Genomic DNA, 20376 nt, shown 5'->3' on the forward strand with positions numbered 1-20376 from the left:
TGCTTGTCGTAAAAGGCAACTATGCTTGCCGTTAGAGGCGACTATGCTTGTCTTAAAAGGCGACTATGCTTGCCGTAAAAGGCGACTATGCTTGTCGTAAAAGGCGACTATGATTGCCGTAAAAGGCGACTATGCTTGTCGTAAAAGGCGACTATGCTTGTCGTAAAAGGCGACTATGCTTGTATGAGGCGATTGGGATTGGGTGGTCAGGCACCCTGACTTGGTTGATGCATGTCATCACATTCCAGTTGCATTGATCGATGCTAATGATGTCAATCACTGGATTGTCTGGTCCAGACTTCATATTTACAGACCGCTGTCATATAGCTGGAATAGTGCAGCGTTAAACAAGACTGGTGATTAGTGGTGGGACGATACGTCTTCTTGATACAAGTATCGATCTCAGTCTGACACTCATTAAAAAATATTGATTCTTACCTTCAGTGTTTTCTTTAACCATTGTCAACTGTTTAACATAAATATTTTCATCCATTGTGCCATACCTAAAACTGCCAACTGTAAATCGTCAGTGTGCCAGGTATTTGGCCATCCTGTCTATGAAAAAGATGGCTTACAGACCACAGATAAGAGGACATGCAAGTATTGTGATACGTATCGGATCGCAACATTGGTGTATTGCCCCAGCCCTGCCAGTGATTTATATCACAGTAAATATCACAGTGCATGCAATGTTGGTTTTAGTTGCCAAAAACGTGGGGCGAAGAAGTGTGGTTGTTTTCTAAGAGGGGGGGGGGGGGGTGTGTATGTGTGTGGTCGGGTAGCCTAGTGGTTAAAGCATTCGCTCGTCATGCCGAAGACCCGGTTTCCATTCCCGACATGGGTACAATATTGCTGGAATATTGCTAAAAGTGGCGTAAAACCACACCCACTCACTCACTCACTCTAAGATGGAGGTGCAATTTTCAAGAAAGAGCCAGGGCCCCATTCCACAGAGCGATCTTATTGCTACGCTGATCGTAAGCCTATGATAAAGTATGGGACCAACTTAGGACCAACTTAGCACTAAGATCGCTTTGTGGAACAGGTTCCAGGGAAACAAATGCAGCCACTGTTCTTGGTGTAACCATGACAGTCAGTCAGTCTGAGATGATGGTACCCAAAGTGAAAGTAGATCAGCTTGATCTACAACTTGTTCGGCTCATTGACATTCATGATTTAGCACAAGGTTATGCGTGTATTGCCATTTTGTGGTAATTTTGGTAATTTGTTTGGAAAAAAATAAGGGTCTTAAAACCATTGTCACCTCCTTAGTCTTGTCAATTATTTGATCTGACCGTAGAGAACATTATTTGTTAATCCATAATTTTGAATATCCAGATAGATTGTTAAACTTATAGTTTAATGAACTGTTATCGACTATTAATATGTATTGTTAAGCCTGAAATATGTTCCGATTTATCTATTGACCCTAATTTAATCTGCCAACGTTTTAGTGTGGTATTGTTTGGGATAAAACAAAGAGCACACATGAAACTACTTTCCTATCTGATAGTTTTCCAACATGGTTCCAGGGTCATGACTGTATTTTGAAATTAATTCTAATTGGAACCACATTCTTCTGATTTGGCCTTTTTCAACAAGATTTGTTTGTTGTTTAACGCCACACTCAGCAATATTCCCCCTGTATGAATGCAGTCTGTAAATAATCAAGTTGGGACCAGACAATCCAGTGATTGATATCATGAGCATCGATCTACACAATTGGGATACAATGACATGCATGTACCAAGTTTAGCGAGCCTGACCACCCGATCCCATGACAGATTAACTATCGTAAATTGAAAGAATTGTGTGTTTTTTACCTTCTTTTGAGTAGTATATATATAGTCCGGGAAGTTTTTGGATTTACAGTTACCATGGATTCTTTGATTAATGATGAATATATTGTAGGGATAGATTCTTGTCAAGATTCACAAGTCTTCACATAAGGTAGGGTCCGGGACTGAACGATAGGGTGCGCGAGCGTGTGTGTGTGTGTGTGTGTGTGTGTGTGTGTGTGTGTGTGTGTGTGTGAGGTGGGGGGGGGGGCACTCATTGGTTTTAGGACGGTATCATATTTTGCTGACTACCCTCCCATCCCTCCAGTTTATGTGATAGTTGTCCATTAATTGTGAATAATATTCAGACATCATACTTTATTTATAGGATTCAGACATTGCCTGGTGGATGTAGATAACGATGATGTAGATGGTGATGATGATGTTGATGATGGTGAATATAATGATGATAATTGTATTGATGATGATGTAGATGGTGATTGAAATGATGATGATGATGATGATGATGATGATGATGATGATGATGATGGTGAATATAATGATGATGTTTGTATTGATGATGATGATGATGATGATATCCGTTCCTTTCTTTCAGAATGTAAGCAGTCTTCAACAGGTTTACCGGAAACAGGTTGAGAACTAACAATGCCTGCCCACAAGAATTATGAAGTAACAGAGGAGCACAAAGCCTCAGGGAAAGCGTTACAGTTCCGGCTGTTGTTGTGGAAGAATTATTTGATCCAAAAACGATCTGTAGTTCGAACCTCACTGGAAATTGGACTTCCAACACTATTTTCTTTATTACTGATTGGTATTAGACAGATAACAAATGGAACACCCATCACCAATACCACGTCATGGCTGGCTTGTGATATTGAGCAGTTGCCAAAACCAGCACCATTTTCACCCAGTTTGCCAAGGAAACTTGCATATAGTCCGAACAACCCCATCATGGAGAGGATCATGAAGTCAGTGGAACAGAGAATTGGAGTCAATGCAGGTTGGTATCTTCTGGTTATCCTTGCACTGGCATCTTTCCGAGGCAAGGGAGTTAACTGACTATAAAAGTCCCGTGTCCACCCTTGCTGAACTAGGCTGGAATTTCCAGGCTTGATTGTAGTGCTATCAGTGGCTATTAAGAGTTATGTCCCTTCTACGTCCCTCCTTACTGACCTATCAGATTCCACCTCACATATCACTTGCAAATGCTTCAAACAAAATGACGGCGCCCGATCAAGCTGATCTGATCGATAATCAAGATCTATTTTGTAATAAAACAGGCCTTACTTTGCGAAGTGCATCAAATCACTTGAGCACCTTCATTAAAAATATGAAAATATTCGTGAAATATCTGTTGATGCACAGTTGGCGGTACACATGCTTTGCAAATCCTTCAGTCGACCGAAATCTCCACGTTGATATCCAAGTTGTTTACCAACCGGATCACAATATTATTCACTGGATTTTCTTGACCAGACGCAGTTATTTACAGGCCACCGTCATATAGCTGTAATATTGCTGAGTGGGTGTTTAACAACAAATACACCCAATGTAGTTATGCCATGACAGACAAAATGCTGAGATTGGTATGTGCTGTGTGCCAAAATATCGAGCTCCACATCAAGACTTGGATGGTGAAATAGTCATTATATATATTGACACATCTTAAGTTGATTCTTCAGACGTAAACAATAAACAGTGGTTAAATACTGCCCTTTCTCTTTGCTACTGACATGTCCCAATCCTTGTAATTAATCTAAATCATTGTGTGAATTATTCATTACTGATTTCAGGTTTCAGTGTTCCCATGGTTAAACTTGTTCTGAATCAAGACTGATGACTGTTTCAGACATGTTTAAGCCCCAGTAGTCATTTTTACCAACGTGTTGATTTAACATGCAGTTTTAACAGCTTAGCCTCAGTTCCTGTCAACTGACCAAGGTTATCAGGTTTTTCTTTGGCCAATCCAAGCATCTTCTCGATATTTTTTTATTACCCTAAATTCATCAGTTATGAAAATATTTATATGATATTCTTAAAATCTGTAATTTCTTATCCCCCTCAATGTGTTTCCCAGGGTGGTATTAAAGTGGACATTGTCCGTCTGTGCAAGATGTCGTTTCCGGAGTAGATTTTGAAAACCGTAGATTATTTCTTCACCAAACTTGGTATATAGAGTGCCTTTTGATAGTTTGGGATTTCTTAAAAATGAACTTTAGTTTGAAGTTAAGTTTCCACGGGCAGCAACTTTGACGTTGACTGAAAATGGCAGTCGTGCTCAGATCAGGAGCAGATCTTGAAAACCGTATAATATTACTTTGACACACTTGGCACATAGACAGATCTACAATGGTCTAGTGGTGAACTGATGCCTTTTTAAACAAATATTTTTCTAGTTTTATGGCAATTAGTTTCATATGTGAATCCACAACAAGGTCATGTGGTGAACTGGTGCTTTTTGATAGTTTGAGATTTAAACATTTTTTTTAGTTTCCATAGCAACAACTTTGACTGAAAATGGGTGGTGTGATTGTTTCCACAGCAGATTTTGAATAGTAGATATTTCTTCATCAAATTGGCACTTAGACAGGTCTAGTGATGAACTGATGCCTTTGATAGTTTGGGATTTTTTAAACAAATATTTTTTTAGTTTTATGGCAGTTAGTTTCATATGTTTATCCACAACAAGTATTTGGCATTGCGGGAGATATCAATGACCTTGTCCTCATGTTCACCTGGATTTGTAGTCCCTTTTTTCAATTCCAAAGTAGTTCGAAATATCATTTAACTGCTTGCTGTTTCAGATGCTTCCTTTGCTACTGAAAGTGATATGGTCACCTACCTAATGTTTGCCAATGGGACAGTCAACAACACTCGAGATTACCTGGGCGGTATTGTGTTCAGCGGCTTCAACAAAAACTCTGGGGTTGACAAGCTCCCGCACAAGATAGAGTATACAATTCGCCTCAGTTCCTCCCCAAGGAATGCTGGGAAACAGAAGTCCTCTCTGAACCCCTTCAATACCGACACGCGATGGATGACTCGGGCCAACTATCCCCAGTTCCAGAAAGTAGGGCCGCGGGAAAAGAATCATTCTTGTGGAGGCATGCCAGGTAGGGCCCCTACACGCCGTAACAAAATATGTTTCCTATTTCAGCTAATCTATAATTAGTGTAGGTAGTTTGTTTTTTAGGTTGTTGCTTTTTAAATACATTTGCAGTATGTCAGTAAAGACATGCTTTTGAATGGTAATAATAACTAGTAAAGTACAGATTCTAGTACATTTTTGGGTTGAGTCCTGTGTGGGATTCGAACCCACACCTGCCAGGGTGAGGCACATAATCGCCAGCACACAAAGTCAGCGATCTAACCCACTCAGCCACCGAGCCTTCCACAAAAGTGAAAGTCCGACAACTGGTAGTCGTGCTGGCGATTAGGTGCCTCACCCTGGCAGGTGTGGGTTCGAATCCCGTACGGGACTCAACCCAAAAATGTACTAGAATCTGTACTTTACTAAGAAAGTGTTATCCCAAATATAACATTAGTTACAATTGGCCACTTTCTAAATGGCATTGTGTATTCATAGCTTTCGGCCATGGGAGCCGTGCCAATTTACACTTGTCAGGGGGGTACTCAAAGTACGTGATCTAGACTACCAGTTGTCAGACTTTCACTTTTGTGGAAGGCTCAGTGGCTGAGTGGGTTAGATCGCTGACTTTGTGTGCTGGCGATTAGGTGCCTCCCCTGGCAGGTGTGGGTTCGAATCCCGCACGGGACTCAACCCAAAAATGTACTAGAATCTGTACTTTACTAAGAAAGTGTTATCCCAAATATAACATTAGTTACAATTGGCCACTTTCTAAATGGCATTGTGTATTCATAGTGTATCTATTGTAAAGCACCACAAATTTACGCAAATGGCAGAAAATATGGACAATCATTGAAATAAATCGCCCAGTAGTAAACTGTAACTTTAAAATGATTTGGATGAACATGATTAGAATCTAGCTCTGATATTATTTGTTTGAAAACCATGACCACATAAAAAGGGGGAAAGATACGAAAAATCCATTTCTGTTCTTTGCCCAGGTTACCAAAGAGAGGGATTCTTGACTCTGCAGAATGCCATTAGCTATGCTGTATTTGAGGAACTGGCACCCGATGAAGCCTCAGACCTAATCAACATGACAAAAATGAGTGTGCGCCGTCACCCCTACCCACCGTACAATGACGACCCGTTCGTGCTGGTGATACAGAAACAGTTCCCGCTGGTCCTGATGTTGAGCTTCATCATCACTGCTCTCAGCATCGTCAAGGACGTCGTACATGAGAAGGAGAGAAAGCTCAAGGCAAAGTCCATATGTATTTGTAGACTAAGACCTAACGGAACATGATATGTTAGAGGCAACAGATTTCTGCAGGATGCAGTTTATGAGATACAAGTTGTGTTTAGAATTTTTAACAGTTCTCCACCTTCACTATGGAACATTTTTGTCTGTCTTAGGGTCAGGGCAGTTTGTTGGGAAAGGTACAGGTTATTGTATTATGCCTGTTCAGATGACTGTCCCAGACATGGTCAGACTACTGTGTAACACCTGTTCAGATTATTATTAGACATGTTCAGACTGTAACACCTGTTCAGACCATCAAGACTACTTTGTAACACCTGTTCAGACCATCCAGACCTGTTCAGACTCTTGTGTAACACCTGTTCAGACCATCCAGACTACTTTGTAAGACCTGTTCAGACCAGCCAGACTACATTGTAAGACCTGTTCAGACCATCCAGACTACTTTGTAAGACCTGTTCAGACAACTGTGCAACACCTGTTCAGACCAACCAGACTACTTTGTAACAACTGTTCAGACCATCCAGACCTGTTCAGACTCTTGTGTAACACCTGTTCAGACCAGTCAGACTACTTTGTAAGACCTGTTCAGACCAGCCAGACTACTTTGTAAGACCTGTTCAGACTACTAGTTGACACATGTACATATTATTGTCAGACATATTCAGATTGTAACACCTGTTTAGACCATCAAGACTACTTTGTTCAACCTGTTCAGTTGTTCATACTACTGTGTATCACCTGTTCAGACCATCCAGACCTATTCAGACTCCTGTGTTACACCTGTTCAGACCACCCTCTAACTTGCTGCTGTTCTGTGTGCAGGAGTCCATGAAGATGATGGGGCTGAGCAACTGGCTGCACTGGATGGCTTGGTTCATCAAGTACCTCCTCTTCTCCCTCATCTCCATCATACTGATGACCATCTTCTTCTCCGTCCGTGTCGGACCCAAGCATGAGAACGTCATCGGCAACACGGACCCCTTCATCCTCTTCCTCTTCCTCATCATCTACTGCATCTCGGCCATCTGCTTCTGCTTTGCCGTCAGTGTGTTCTTCAAGAAAGGTGATATGACATACATTTACAGAGTTTCATTTTTAACCCAGATATGACCTCTATCTTCATGTACCTTTGTTTTTCTGGCTTCACTGCTTTTTCAACAAATCCTCTTAAACCACAAGGCCGATTAAGCCATATCTTGGAATTAATGATCACGGTCAAGATGTTTGTAATGAGTGGATAGAGTGTCTGCCCGGATGGCAGAAGGTCGGTCCGATTACCCGTTCCTGACAGTAGCCTTGTCCCCTGTTCCAAACAGTAGCCTTGTCCCCTGTTCCAAACAGTAGCCTTGTCCCCTGTTCCTGACAGTAGCCTTGTCCCCTGTTCCTGACAGTAGCCTTGTCCCCTGTTCCTGACAGTAGCCTTGTCCCCTGTTCCAAACAGTAACCTTGTTCCCTGTTCCAGACAGTAGCCTTGTTCCATGTCCCTGACAGTAGCCTTGTCCCCTGTTCCTGACAGTAGCCTTGTCCCCTGTTCCTGACAGTAGCCTTGTCCCCTGTTCCTGACAGTAGCCTTGTTCCCTGTTCCTGACAGTAGCATTGTCCCCTGTTCCTGACAGTAGCCTTGTTCCATGTCCCTGACAGTAGCCTTGTTCCATGTCCCTGACAATGACCTTGTTCCTTGTTCAAGCCAACTCTGCAGCAGCGGCAGGAGGGATCCTGTTCTTCTGCTCCTACATCCCATACTTCTTCATCCAGAACCGGTACGATACCATGACTTGGGGGGAGAAGATGGCCGCCTGTATTGACTTCCAAGTCGCCATGGCATTTGGCGGTCAGGTCATCGGCATGTTTGAAGGCATAGGTCAGTGTCATCTACTTTGTCTTTGCATCTTTGGTGATGTAGATTAGAAGAACTTTTATGGTTTACAAACTTTACGAACAATATTTTTATTAGACAAATTATGTTGGCCAGGATATTTTTATAAGACAAATTATGTTTGTCAGAATATTTTTATTTGACAAATTATGTTTGTCAGAATATTTATTTAGACCAATTATGTATGCAGAGTAAGACATCACCACCAATCTGTTTCATTGAGTAAGAGGCGAGTGTAACTAGATCATAAACCACTCGTTTGAATTATGCCATGTTGGATTTAACTGATGGTGTTTCTCACAGAAACGTTTAATGCAGTCATTGTTGATATAAATGCTGAACATAGCATATTTTGTTTACTAATGAAATTACAGAACACATTTGCTCCAGGTCTTCTCTGTATGGCACCTACGATGTAAAAACATCTTAATACTGTGTCTGTCCCTGAATGGGAATGATAACAAATAAGGTTCATGGTTTTGATACGTTGGTCAATGAAATTGAAATCATAGACAGGAATTCATGAAATGAGGTTGATTGACTGAAGCACTACCGTATTCGACGTAATAAGCGCCCAGTGTGCTCTCAAAATTAGAAATAGGGGGCTCTTATTAGAATATTAACAGAGTTGAAAGATAAATTTTGTGGTTTATGATGACAGCCTGAAATGTTTATATTCGAGAGATACATGTTCCCAGAATTGGCTGAAAGCATGACCGCATATACGACAGATATATTTTTTCAGAAATTAATTGCCCATAATTAAGGGTGCATATAACACACGAATGCGTATTATACGCGAATAAATAAGTGTTGTGTACATTGATCAATCCGAAGGGGTGCTAATATGAATTGTTCACTAGCCAATATATTAGCAAATATCGCCGTTGGCGCTTATTAGAGCAGGGCGCTTATTACGTCAAATACAGTATTAGTGGTAGTTACCTGTAAATGTTTGATGCCAGGGTCGGGAGTCCAGTGGAGCAACCTGGACCAGGGTGTGTCCGTAGACGACAACTTCGCCCTGCTCCACATTCTCCTGATGATGTTGTTCGACTCTGTTCTCTACTGTGCCATTGCCTGGTACGTGGAAGCCGTCTTCCCTGGAGAATTTGGAGTCCCTCAGAAGTGGTACTTTTTCCTGACAGTAGGTGATCTTTACAGACTTTGACCAGGGGTACATGTGTTAGTGACCTGTTAGGGTTAGAAATTGGCACTAGTCCTATAGTCCTTGCCAAACTGCCCAATAGTAAAGGTATCCTAAGGACTAGTACAATTTTGACATTTTTAAAGGTTTTGCTATATGCTATCATTATAAGGACTAGTGGACTGAAACTGTTAGTTTCTACCGCTGCCTGTGAAGATCCGGGGTAGAATAGGTCTTCAGCAACCAGTGCTTGCCGTAAAAGGCGAATATGCTTGTTGGAAGAGGCGACTAACGGGATCGGGTGGTCAGACTTGCTGACTTGGTTGATGCATGTCATTGATCCCAATTGTGTTTGATCGATGGCTCATGATATCAAACACTGGACTGTCTGGTCCAGACTCGATTATTTACAGACCACCGTCATATAGCTGGAATATTGCTGAGTGCGCCGTTAAACAACAAACCAACCAACAAGTGTTAGCACTGCATCTTGTGATTACATGGCTACTGATTTCTTACAGATTTCGGTTTGTATCACTTGATACTTGATAAAGAGCCATAGTCATCAGAGCCCCACTATTATACAACTCCCATACTTTAAAACTTACTCATATTCAGCTCAAGATTCTGCAACAAATGTATGTAGGTAATATTTTGAGCCTTGAAAATTTGGTTTTCTAGCTTCATTTCTTTTAATTAGTAAATGTGTTGAATCTAGCATATTACCTTGCACCATTCATCCACATATAAGACTGTATTAACTGGTAACATTGAACAAGGCTGCTGTCAGGAACAGGGAATAAAGCAGACTGTCATCCTGCTGTTTGTTATATGTTATTATGATACCTCCATGTTAGAATGATGAGATCTGATTGGTCCATGTGATCTTGGTCATACACCGATCTCACAATATGTTCCCATATCCTTCTCCAGCGGTCATACACCCATCTAACAATATGTTCCCATACCCTTCTCCAGCGGTCATACACCCATCTAACAATATGTTCCCATATCCTTCTCTAGCGGTCATACACCAATCTAACAATATGTTCCCATATCCTTCTCCAGCGGTCATACACCAATCTAACAATATGTTCCCATATCCTTCTCCAGCAGTCATACACCCATCTAACAATATGTTCCCATATCCTTCTCCAGCGGTCTTACACCCATCTAACAATATGTTCCCATATCCTTCTCCAGTGGTCATACACCCATCTAACAATATGTTCCCATATCCTTCTCCAGCGGTCTTACACCCATCTAACAATATGTTCCCATATCCTTCTCCAGCGGTCATACACCAATCTCACAATATGTTCCCATATCCTTCTCCAGCGGTCATACACCAATCTAACAATATGTTCCCATATCCTTCTCCGGCGGTCATACACCCATCTAACAATATGTTCCCATATCCTTCTCCAGCGGTCATACACCCATCTAACAATATGTTCCCATATCCTTCTCTAGTGGTCATACACCCATCTAACAATATGTTCCCATATCCTTCTCTAGCGGTCATACACCCATCTAACAATATGTTCCCATATCCTTCTCTAGCGGTCATACACCCATCTAACAATATGTTCCCATATCCTTCTCCAGCGGTCATACACCCATCTAACAATATGTTCCCATATCCTTCTCTAGTGGTCATACACCCATCTAACAATATGCTCCCATATCCTTCTCTAGTGGTCATACACCCATCTAACAATATGTTCCCATATCCTTCTCCAGCGGTCATACACCCATCTAACAATATGTTCCCATATCCTTCTCCAGCGGTCATACACCGATCTAACAATATGTTCCCATATCCTTCTCTAGCGGTCATACTGGTGTGGTACAAAACAGCGAGATGATGTTGATGACAGCAAAGACTTGAATACCGAAAAAGAAGATGAATACTTTGAGAAGGACCCAGTCAGCATGAGGCCCGGAATCAGCATAAGAAACCTGAGCAAGGTGAGCTACAGCACTTCAGGAAGGTGTCATGTATCACAGCAGGTCCTGGCCTGGGTTGGATTTGTCCAGCACGGGTTTCAAAGGCGAATTTAGCAGTCTGGACTTGGAAAAGGCCTGAAAATTGATAACATGCCTTGAATGTGGAAACCGTTTTTAACTCTGATGCTATATGAATATCTTCCATTTGCTTACTATCATTGCATGATGTAGCAGAAAATTAGCCCAAAACGTAATGGATAATTAATGTTGACGTTAGGGCTGGGACGGGTAACTCGGGTACTCGGGTCGGGTGGGTATTGAGAAGGACCCAGGTACCCACAGGACTACCTGGACCCATGGTTAGTCATGTTGAATATTGTTTGCTGACAAAAATTATCCAGAACCCCATGGTTACACTACAAGTCTCTAATGTTCGCATTTCTTTCTGACTATGCACCCATTCCTTCTTAAGATAATACTTCAGTCAACTTCAGTGTATGCATGATCAGATTGTTTTATAAGTGTATCTAAATACATTTTGCCAGGGCTACGGTCAAATTATTCCCAATCGGACATTTTGTACCCATCTCTTGAGACCTCCAGCAGGTTCCTGGGTAGGGTCGGGTAAATGGGGGGTGGGTACCCTGGTAATAAATTTGGACTCGTCCCAACCCTAGTTGACGTACAGGTCGGTGGACTTGGATGTATTTACAAACACCAGTCAATCTGACAATTAAGTTCTATTGTCCAAATACGTCTGTTTGAAGAGACGCATGATTACCTTGAAAAGTTTTGTAGGAACCTTGGGAGGGTAAGAAAGATGGACAACTCCTCTATAGTTAAAACAAAGATGGAAGTATTTAGGGAACACAGAAAGGTAGCAAGAAATTATCCTGATCAGACCTGCTTAATGCATTTTTGTATTCCATCAAGACAGGATACAGAATGTAACGTTAGTTATCCCTCTTATCTCAAAGATATCACAATGCACTATAACCCAGCTAGAGCACTTCGGTCAAATCAATAATTTCCGCTCCAGGTTTCAAAATCAGAGTAAAATACCTTTCATTGTCGTTGTCACTTCTTTGTAGAACCCGTCCCTTTCACACTGAAATCAGTGCCTGTGCTTAAAAAGAACGCTTAAAAGTCTGCGCTAAAAAAATATCTCTTCCAGCACTATTCCCATAAACTCTGCAGTTCTGTTTGATAAGTGATTTCAGAGAAAAACATGATAGCCAGTCCTGTAACTTGTGTGGTGTGGAAAATTCTGGAAATATAGCGCATAATATATATATGAAAATTGTATGCGTGAGAGAACCCGGGTCTTTGACATGACGGGCGATTGCTTTTGGGGTGTATTTTATGCAAATATGCCAGATATCTGTAGCTCTGGCAAGCACTATGTAAATAGCATTAGTCTGGACAAACAGCCACACATCTTGGTGTTAAACCCCTCCTCACCTCACCCAACTTTACCTCACCTCACCTCACCTCACCTCACTTCACTTCACATCACCTCACCCCACTTTACCTCATCTCACCTCGACGCACTTCACCTAGTCTCACCTCACCTCACCCTCCTAACCTCACCCACCTCACCTCACCTCTCCCCACCTCACCCCACCCCACCTCACCTCATGTCAGATCACCTCACTTCACTCCACCCCACCTCACCTCACGTCAGATCACCTCACCCCACCTCACCTCACGTCAGATCACCTCAACCCACCTCACCTAAACCACCTCATGATTTAACCACCCTGTGTTTGTATGGCAGGAGTTTGGCACGGGGGAAGCTTGTAAGAAGGCTGTGTCTGGGATGACCCTTGACATGTATGAAGGGCAGATAACTGCACTCCTCGGCCACAACGGCGCTGGGAAGACCACCACCATGTCCATGCTTACAGGTCAGATGTTTTCAGAGTTATGTCCCTTTGTCATGCAGGATCCATTGACTATGGCTTCGAATAATGATACTTGGTTTGTCAGTGTAGTAAACATATAGGACCTGTCACTTTGGGCTTTACTCTCACATCAAGTGGATATATATCGTGATAGAAATGAACTACTACTGCTCAGGGCAATGTGAAACCCAAATTACTCCCTCAGTAATACATTATATATATTTTTTATTCTTACAGATTTGTATAGGAATTACTCAAAAAGCATAGCGTCGGAATGGTTTTTTTCATAATGTGCTCATTTTTAACATTCTTTATTATAGCTAATCTGGTAGAACATATATTATGTTTAAATCTGTAGATGTTATTAGTAGGCAACTAAGGGGATCGGGTGGTCGGACTTGCTGACTTGGTTGATGCATGCTTATGATGTCTGTATTGTCTGGTCCAGACTCATTTATTTTTCAGACCGCCATCATAAAGCTGCAATATGCTGAGTGTGGCGTTAAACAACAAACAAACAAACTTAAAATTACAAGCAAACACTCCAAAAAGCTATCATTATAAATGTACAGCTCTGTGTCTAATACAGTATCTTAATGTAACTACATTCTGTCCCTGCAGGGTTCATCCCTCCAACAGGGGGCACTGCCAGGGTCAACGGCTACGACATCCGAGAGGACATCGTCAGCGTGAGAAGCAGCCTCGGTCTCTGTCCTCAACACGACATCCTATTTGACAGTCTCACAGTGGAGGAACATCTCAACTTCTTTGCTAAGGTCACTAGTCAATATTTACTTATCTGAGCAACTACTGAATCAGAACACAGGCCCTTGTGTCATTGCTGAAATATTTCTAGATCCATAATGTGTGCCAGAAATACACTATTCTATTATACCTTCACACAAGGCCAGACACCCCATACAGCACAGCCTGCCTTGTATCGCTGTTTCTAAAGTGGAGATCAGGCACAAAAACTTCATATCGACATTGTCTAGGGTGATTATTCTATCAATTCCAATACATGACACCTTCCAATTCTTTATTGCTATGAAATAATACCGTCCCAAAGACGTCGACTCGCCAATTTGAAACCAACAGGGCACAAATGGCCGACATCAGACCCACACAGAATGGGTGTGTGTCAGAAAAAGTTCTCCTCGAGCAGTGCTGTATGGAGTGTCTAGCCTTGTGTTAAAGCATAATAGGATAGTACATTTCTGACACTCGTGATTGATCTGGAAATATTTAAGCTACAACACAAGGTCCTGTGAGTCAGAAACCAATTTTCACACTCTGTGCCTTGTTTTCAAATGCTCACAGAATTAAAGACATGTGACTAGGAAAGATGAACACATCTCAGTGATAGAGCTCCATGTATGTCTATCACAAGAGAATAATATTTGCATTTCTTTTGCCGCTACAAGGCAAATGGAATTTTGACAGACAAATTTCTTCGTTTCATTAATTTTTGACAGTCTTTTTTTACCATCATGTTCGCAATTTCAATACTTATGTTGAATCTGTTTCTTGTTTTCCCAGCTGAAAGGTGTACCATCAGCCAAAGTGGCATCTGAGGTGGACCTAATGTTGAACAACATCGGACTGCAGCCCAAGAGGAAAGCCCAGTCGCGAACTCTGTCTGGTGGCATGAAAAGAAAACTGTCTGTGGGCATAGCACTCATAGGTGGATCTAAGGTAGCTCCTCTCAGTGGGAAAACTGTCTGTGGGCATAGCACTCATAGGTGGATCTAAGGTAGCTAATCTCAGTTGGAAAACTGTGGGCCTAGCACTCATAGGTGGATCTAAGGTAGCTAATCTCAGTGGGAAATCTGTCTGTGGGCCTAGCACTCATAGGTGGATCTAAGGTAGCTAATCTCAGTGGGAAATCTGTCTGTGGGCCTAGCACTCATAGGTGGATCTAAGGTAGCTAATCTCAGTGGGAAATCTGTCTGTGGGCCTAGCACTCATAGGTGGATCTAAGGTAGCTAATCTCAGCGGTTAAAATGTTGTTGGGTGTACAAAGATTTGAGAATTATATTTTGCAAATCAGTAAACCAAGAAATAAGAAGAAGTCATCGTCTTCATGTCAATTAGATGGAGAAAACATTGTTCAGGAATAGGGCATAGCACTCAAAGGTGGATCTAAGGTAGCTTATCTCAGTGGGAAATCTGTCTGTGGGCATAGCACTCAAAGGTGGATCTAAGGTAGCTCATCTAAGTGGAAAAACTGTCTGTTGGCATAGCACTCCTAGGTGGATCAATTGAGGGAGGCACGGGTGGCCCAGTCGACTAAGGCGCCGCGATTCGTTGTGCAGAGTTGCCTCCCTTGGGCATGCCAGAAACCTATGATTGTGGGTTCTAATCCTGGTTCGCCCCGATTATGTTTCTAGGTTTGTCAGCACCATACCCGTGCTCGTTGGTTTCACCGAAGTGGAAAACGTCCGAGACCTGCATCACTTCGGGCTTTCCTCCCACATTGAGCTGACACGCTGCGATATACCTGAAATACTGTTAAAAGCGGTGTTAAACCCAACTCACTCACTCACTCATCTCAGTGGGAAAACTGTCTGTGGGCATAGCACTCATAGGTGGATCTAAGGTAGTTGATCTCAGTAGGAAAACTGTGGGCATAGCACTCATAGGTGGATCTAAGGTAGTTCATCTCAGTAGGAAAACTGTGGGCATAGCGCTCATAGGTGGATCTAAGGTAGCTTATCTCAGTAGGAAAACTGTGGGCATAGCACTCATAGGTGGATCTAAGGTAGTTCATCTCAGTGGGAAAACTGTGGGCATAGCACTCATAGGTGGATCTAAGGTAGCTTATCTCAGTAGGAAAACTGTGGGCATAGCACTCATAGGTGGATCTAAGGTAGTTCATCTCAGTGGGAAAACTGTGGGCATAGCACTCATAGGTGGATCTAAGGTAGCTTATCTCAGTGGGAAAACTGTGGGCATAGCACTCATAGGTGGATCTAAGGTAGTTGATCTGAGTAGGAAAACTGTGGGCATAGCACTCATAGGTGGATCTAAGGTAGCTTATCTCAGTTGGAAAACTGTGGGCATAGCACTCATAGGTGGATCTAAGGTAGTTCATCTCAGTGGGAAAACTGTGGGCATAGCACTCATAGGTGGATCTAAAGTAGTTCATCTCAGAGGGAAAACTGTGGGCATAGCACTCATAGGTGGATCTAAAGTAGTTCATTTCAGTGGGAAAACTGTCTGTGGGCATAGCACTAAAGGTGGATCAAAGGTAGTTCATCTCAGTGGTTAAAATGTTGGTGGGTGTACAAAGATTTGAGAATTATATTCTGCAAATCAGTAAACCAAGAAATAAGAAGAAGTAATTGTCTTCATGTCAATTAGATTGAGATAACATTTTTTTAGGAAACACCTAGCAGTCAAGGTGATTGGTCTAATGTTCTACTGATTATCAGGTGGTGATCCTGGACGAGCCATCCTCTGGTATGGACCCAGATGCTCGTCGGCACATCTGGACCGTGCTGCAGAACAACCGGGCAGGCCGGACAATGGTGCTGACCACCCACTTCATGGACGAGGCTGATCTACTGGGGGACAGGATTGCCATCATGGCCGAAGGGGTTGTCAAATGTTGTGGCAGCTCTCTCTTCTTGAAGAATAAATATGGTAAGATGGAATTGATACATAATGTCATCTGTTCCAGAATAACAGTTATATCTGCCCAGTGTCAAGATTTTATTCCATATTCTGGCATCAGTGAATGAAACAGATTACCAAATTCCCTTCATCTCTCCTGTAGGTGCAGGCTACCACATTGATGTGTGTTTAGAGTTACCTGCCCTTGTTTACTCACTCCATCTCTCCTGCAGGTGCAGGCTCCCACATTGATGTGTGTTTAGAGTTACCTGTCCTTGTTTACTCCCTCCATCTCTTCTGTAGGTGCAGGCTCCCACATTAAAGTTTGTTTAGAGTTACCTGCCCTTGCTCCCTCCATCTCTCCCTCCTGTAGGAGCAGGCTAGCACATTGAAGTTTGTTTAGAGTTGCCTGCCCTTGTTACTCCCTCCATATCTCCTGTAAAGGTGCTGGCTACCACTTTGAAGTGTGTTTAGAGTTACCCCCCTTGTTTACTCCCTCCATCTCTCTCTCCTGTACGAGCAGGCTACCACATTGATGTGTGTTTAGAGTTACCTGCCCTTGTTTACTCCCTCCATCTCTCTCTCCTGTAGGAGCAGGCTACCACATTGATGTGTGTTTAGAGTTACCTGCCCATGTTTACTCCCTCCATCAAGCTCCTCACAGCGATAGCCTGTTCGCGGAGCTCTCTATACTATCGCTGCCACCAGTCAAAACTCCCCACTGTGAATAGGTGGCCACAACCATGCTTGGAGTTGAACTCGCAACCGAATGACCGTTATGTCTACAAACAAGCGACGACTGTCGTGACGCCGAATACACTTATCACTGCTAAATTACTTTCTTCGTTTTTCAATTTAAATTTCTGTTTCATTAAAACTATCGTGTTATTGATATAGTAAGAATGTAAGGGAGAAGTTGGTTGGTTTTCCGTTAGTCTGCAATCTCGAACCAATCTGATTATTAAAACAACAAAGTAAATTCATCTGGAAAACATGGTCAGTCGTAAACCTTTTCAAAATGAACTATGATGGCATTCACAAACACATAAACAAAAGTATGAACGTGACTGCATTTGGGGTTAGAGGGCAAATATCAAGATTCTTGTAATGGCCGCGCCCACACTGGTGGCAGCGATGTTACCGAGAGTGTAACGAAGGTGTCACGCGCTGGGAAGGAGCTTGCTTCCGCCATCTCCCCTGTAGGTGCTGGCTCCCACATTGAAGTTTGTTTAGAGTTACCTGCCCTTGTTTACTCGCTCCATCTCTCCCTCCTGTAGGTGCTGGCTACCACATGGTCATAGTGAAGGAACCTCAGTGTGTGGTGGGGAATATCACTGCTCTTGTCACCAAGTACATCCCTGAAGCCGAGCTGGAGAGCAACATTGGTGCAGAGCTGTCTTACATCCTGCCCCAGGAGAGCTCCCACCGCTTTGAGGAGCTGTTCACCCAGCTGCAGCTGGAGCAGAAGCAGCTGGGCATCTCCAGCTTCGGGGCGTCAGTCACCACCATGGAGGAGGTGTTCCTCAGGTGGGGACCATCACACAGGAGTCTTGTAAAGCAGCACTTTGAGCTGTTATAGCTGAATTAATTAGAACAAAGCTTTGTGGGATCATATTAGAACAATTACTTTCTTTTTTTAAAGATTTCAGGAGGCAAAATATCAATATTTGTAAGGTTTTATATTAGATTAATTTCTAAAAAAGACCCATTTTGAAATAATTGTTTTAATACAATGCAAAACATATCATTTAATAATGCATTGACCACGGCATGTTTAATATATTTTCTTTCACTTTTGCAAAAGTATTTTAGCCTAAATCAAGAGAATATATTAATCTGAAATTTCGAAGGTAATAGGTCCCTGAGCATTAAAAGGGATTACCGGTAGGTCAACTTCAACACCAAACTGAAAGGTTTTCATTGCTGTTTCATGCAGTTTGTTTTATTTTTCAGAGTTGGAGAGGACAACAATAGTCATCTCCGAGAGAGGCTGCAGAAAGGGGGCGTGAACCTACCAGTCATGAATGGCTCTCCAGGGGCTACTGGAGCTGATAACATGGCATTTGACATGTCCTCCAACTCCTCCATTAACACGCACCTAGGTACTTCACAAACCTATTGAGCAAGGGTTACTTTCATCAGGAGGTAGCATTTGTGTCACGCTTGCTTGTTTGTTAATACCTAATTGCACAAGCCTGCATGACCTTAAGCATTGTCTTAAAGTGCTATTGCAAATACTTTCTGAGCGTAAATTCAAATGATGGAACTGACAAATCTAGTCAACAAATCTTGAAAATAAACTAGCGCTTGAAGATTATGTTTAACATGTTTAACAATTTGTTTTGATATTTACTAATTTTTTACTAATTTCACACATTTATAATATTATTTTTCACACAAATAACTAGTCAGTACAGGAGAAACTGGTGAAATTTATACACAAAATTAAAATAATCTGCTTAAATATAATACATTTTACAGGTAAACAAGACTTTCATAATGAGATGCAGTCAAATTGTCCTGTACAGCCATACACTACTGTACTAATGGTACTTCTGTTATTGGTAACTTATTATCAGGAATGAGGTGATGCTTGAATTTCAGATTCTCAAACGTACGAGCTTGATACTCGCAACAGTGTCAGCGGTACCGGCAGTAAGTGCTGTGTGCTCACCTGTCTGTCGCCCCACATGACGCTGCTTATAAAACTGCTTGTATATGGTTAAAGGCAGCTTGTGTGTAACCCCTTGTCTGTTAGCCTATGTAACCCCTAACACTGCTCCATATCTTGTGGATAAGCAAAACATTACCAATAGTCAGGAATCGTCATGGGACATGGAAATCAATGATGGGACATTTTCAGTGGAAGGTACTGCATCAGGGAGAAGAAACCGCATTGAGAGTTATGTTTGAGATGTTTCAAACTCTGCGTTGAGGTGTAATTTTGTGCAATAAGTCCCTGTTTTGATCCACATTTTTTTTCTTTTTGCTCTCATTAATAGGGCTGGGACGAGTCTAAATTTACTACCCGGGTACCCAACACCCTATAACCCGATCCTAAAGGGTACCAGCTGTAGGTCTCAAGATTTGAGTACAAAATGTCTGACTGAGAATTGTTTGAACGGAGCACTGACAAAAAGTATTTAGATACTCCCCTACACTATAAAACAATCTGATAACATATACACTGAAGTTGACTGAAGCTTTATCTTTATTCAAACCCATAAAAGCTTTGTGTGCATTGTGAGAAAGAAATTCCAGTATAAGTAGTGTCTTGTAGTGTCATCATGGAGTTCTAGATAAGTTTTCATCAGTAAACAATATGTCACGTGTCTAACCATGGATCCGGATAGTCATCTGGGTACCCGGATCCTACACAGTACCCACCCGGCCCGAGTACCCGAGTCACTCAACCCAGCCCTACTCATTAATACAAACTTGTAGTTTTGTCTTCTAGCAATTCAGGGGCGGTCGGGTAGCCTAATGGTTAAAGTGTTCACGCCGAAGACCCGGGTTCGATTCCCAACATGGGTACAATGTGTGAAGCCCATTTCTGGTGTCCCCCGCCGTGATATTGCTGGAATATTGCTAAAAGCGGAGAAAAATCAAACTCACTCACTCACTCACTTCTAGCGATTCCTGATTATGTAATTTTTATCTTGTGTGTTTTAAGTCTTCCAATCTCATTAAAATCAGATCTTAGTTCTCGCTACCGCTAAACAAAGATCTGAGG

At 42.1% G+C, this 20376-nt stretch overlaps 1 protein-coding gene across 1 annotated transcript in view; it reads left to right on the top strand.

Annotated features, from left to right (window-relative positions):
• The window catches only part of LOC139468313 (phospholipid-transporting ATPase ABCA3-like), a 45898-nt gene that overhangs the window by 8826 nt on the left and 16696 nt on the right, over positions 1–20376 (top strand). The window contains exons 2-14 of the mRNA XM_071250203.1: positions 2395–2799; positions 4604–4912; positions 5889–6148; positions 6974–7214; positions 7839–8012; positions 8993–9174; positions 11008–11145; positions 12902–13031; positions 13650–13804; positions 14568–14723; positions 16463–16673; positions 17921–18170; positions 18597–18745. Coding sequence (XP_071106304.1) covers positions 2445–2799; positions 4604–4912; positions 5889–6148; positions 6974–7214; positions 7839–8012; positions 8993–9174; positions 11008–11145; positions 12902–13031; positions 13650–13804; positions 14568–14723; positions 16463–16673; positions 17921–18170; positions 18597–18745 — 2710 coding nt within the window. The 5' untranslated portion in view covers positions 2395–2444. The remainder of the gene's footprint in view (positions 1–2394; positions 2800–4603; positions 4913–5888; positions 6149–6973; positions 7215–7838; positions 8013–8992; positions 9175–11007; positions 11146–12901; positions 13032–13649; positions 13805–14567; positions 14724–16462; positions 16674–17920; positions 18171–18596; positions 18746–20376) is intronic.

Source organism: Haliotis cracherodii, unplaced genomic scaffold (genome assembly GCF_022045235.1).
Source record: "Haliotis cracherodii isolate W230 unplaced genomic scaffold, xgHalCrac1.p SCAF_2, whole genome shotgun sequence".
Lineage (NCBI taxonomy): Eukaryota > Metazoa > Mollusca > Gastropoda > Lepetellida > Haliotidae > Haliotis > Haliotis cracherodii.